The sequence below is a fragment of the Alternaria dauci genome, chromosome 10 (genome assembly GCF_042100115.1).
Source record: "Alternaria dauci strain A2016 chromosome 10, whole genome shotgun sequence".
Classification (NCBI taxonomy): domain Eukaryota; kingdom Fungi; phylum Ascomycota; class Dothideomycetes; order Pleosporales; family Pleosporaceae; genus Alternaria; species Alternaria dauci.
Window position 1 is genome coordinate 1,955,995 of NC_091281.1, and position 2,547 is coordinate 1,958,541.

Genomic DNA, 2,547 nt, shown 5'->3' on the forward strand with positions numbered 1-2,547 from the left:
AGCCTAACACTAAATTGGCAAGCTTCCGCAACACGGACGCATACACCCCACCTGCTAATAAGCACCGCTATGACTAGCAACTCTCGTCTACCTCACTACTTCCGTAGAGTGTCGCTAGAAGCTCAGCATTGTGCTCTTCGAGCCCATCACTCTTTTTCCGCAGCGCATAGTTCAGGGTCGTCAGGTAACCCGGTTTATTGTTCAACCTATAGGGCTTACAGGACAGAATAATTCAAGTACCGACATCTGTCGCAATGGCGCCGGCGATGCCGGGATACTTTCCGATGCGTCAGAATCAGTGTCATCTTCGGCTTCGCTGTCTGGAATCTCTGTTAACCCCACCGCCGTAGCTAGCGCATTCGCTTCAATGCTAAGCCTCTCCTTTCCAGCAATCGGCGCACCAGTAATTCCATCCGGCCCTAGCCAGGCTTCGAGGGCCCTGCTTGCCGTGCAAATTTCCGGCCGTTCGCGCTTCACTAGCTCAAGAAAAACATCGCGCTGGTTCTTCCGCAGCACACGCTCGAGCCAATGGTTTGAGACCTCTTCGTGGGGTATGAGCAGCAGCGATCCCCAGCCTAGAGCTTGAACTATGTCGAACCATCGTGTCGCTCGCTTTAGGCGGTAACGAAAGGCTGCGTGGTCAGATTTAGATGGTGATTGGCAAACCAGATGGACCAAATATGTGATAGCCTCTGTTCGTGCCTGGCCCTTCCCGTACCTGTTGCGAGTTCTGTCGTTACTGGCTAGACGATCAGCGACCTGGATTTCGTCGACCTTGCGAGCGTACGCCTTCCCTAGCAAAGCGAAAGCCCAGCGAGTGCCAATGTTTACAGCTGCAAGCATCGTCTCGTACCGTGTGCACATGTCCCAGGCAAAGCAGAATGCATTGTCGGCATCAGTATGAAGTGTTGCGCTACTATCCACTGACTGCGACATTTGCGTCTGGGTAAGAACATAACGATCTACTGGTTTTACCAAGAACGGCGTGCCCTGTTTCCGCCAATTATGCAGGAACTGCGCAGCGCTGTACTGCGAGGTTGCATTTCCAAAAGCACGCGCTTTTGCTAGCATGCTGCAGGCAGTATAGTAGGGTGTTGGCGAGGCTGTATAGAAATCAGCATCTTCCGCGACTTTTTGCTTGAAGATCCAAGAGATCGTCGGCTCATCGTCTGGCGCAATGCTGCCGTACGCCATACGTTCCTGCGCAGGCATCTTCTCAGGCGGTTCCTTTAAGCCTATCGCCTCGAGCTTTATTACACGCGATCTTTCTAGCTTTCTTGTACGCCGTAGCTCTGCAAGACGATTCTTGTTTGTAACTGTTGCGGACCTCTTTACGGATAGAGGCGTCGTCGCACTCTGGTTTTCGCTGTCCTCGTCGCTTGTTCCGCGCTCGTGTCCCCCCTCCGCTCTAGCTGTGTCTTTGCCAGCGTGTACTGTCATAGTGTTGACTTCGCTAGCCCTAGCCGTCGATTCGTCCGCGCTGTCCTCCTGTATTGCTAGGCGGTTTAAGCTGTTGGCACGGATCTCGCTGCGAATAGGCGATGAGGAGGCTGGACGTTTACGGTACGGCACAAGGTCGCCTGTAGCCCTCTGTGCTGATGGCGGTATGCTATCGTCCTTGTCTGAGTCTATAGCCATGCGGTCCTCCGCGATGCCTTCCGTTGGCGTCATTAGCCGCGCTGTAGTTAAGTTTCTAGGCTCTAGAGACTTACTACTAGCAAAGTCCATAGCAGCGCTTGTGAGACGCCCCCAATTTTCTGCGTCAAGTGTGCTGGCACCCAGCGTCTCTTTCAGCAGCCATATCGCATCTAGTGTCGAGTGGGCTATGAAAACCGGCTTGCACGCTTCGTCGTCGCCTACTTCTGGAACGATCCATCCCGCGTATCGTACATCGCCTGGTACACGGCATGGTTCTGCGAGACGACGCGCAAGAAATCTGCTGTAGGACGGGTTAGGTGGGCTGTATGCTAAGTTGTTAGCGACTGTAGCGTCCCACTGTGCAGGAAAGCCTCTTCCGCTGTGTTTATCCTGACAATGGTCACTATCGAGCTGTAACTGATCCATTTTAGAACCAAGGCTGACGCTCTAAGCCAGCGATTAGTGTGTGGGTAGAAAAGTAGTAAGAATAACAGCAGAGAAAAGAAGACGTGGCATGGAAAGCAGGGGGCCAGGGCGTGCCGGCAAGGTGCGGCATATAGTCGCACCGACTAACAAGGTAGAGTACGGTCCCTAATCCCAGAAGAGGTCGCGTCCTTGAGTGTAGAATACATGTTATTTCTCTTTTTAGAGTGCTATTCTTATATAATATTGAATACTAAAGTTTAGTTGTTGAAGACACGAAAGATCTCAAAGAGGTAGTCCTAGATAGGGAGGGTCGCTCTGCCTCGTACATCTAAGAGCGCAGTTCCAAATAATATAACACTAGTATTTGCCTTTAGAGGTGCAGCGTGAAGAAGGTTGGAGCGCCAGCCCTAAGGTAGTTAAAGCGTCCGAATGTTCCAGCTGCAAGGTTGCGATATGGCTTGGGACGCAAGTTGCCGCAACGGT

The 2,547-nt window shown here is 52.2% G+C and overlaps 1 protein-coding gene across 1 annotated transcript; it reads right to left on the reverse strand.

The window, feature by feature from the left end:
- Nucleotides 1–201: 201 nt before the first annotated feature.
- ACET3X_010026 (uncharacterized protein) lies at nt 202–1,671 on the reverse strand (the record flags this gene model as incomplete). The annotated part of the gene is made up of 1 exon (XM_069456206.1): nt 202–1,671. The coding sequence occupies one exon, from the start codon at nt 1,669–1,671 to the stop codon at nt 202–204; it is 1,470 nt and encodes a 489-aa protein (XP_069302859.1).
- Between the last annotated feature and the right edge of the window lie 876 nt (nt 1,672–2,547).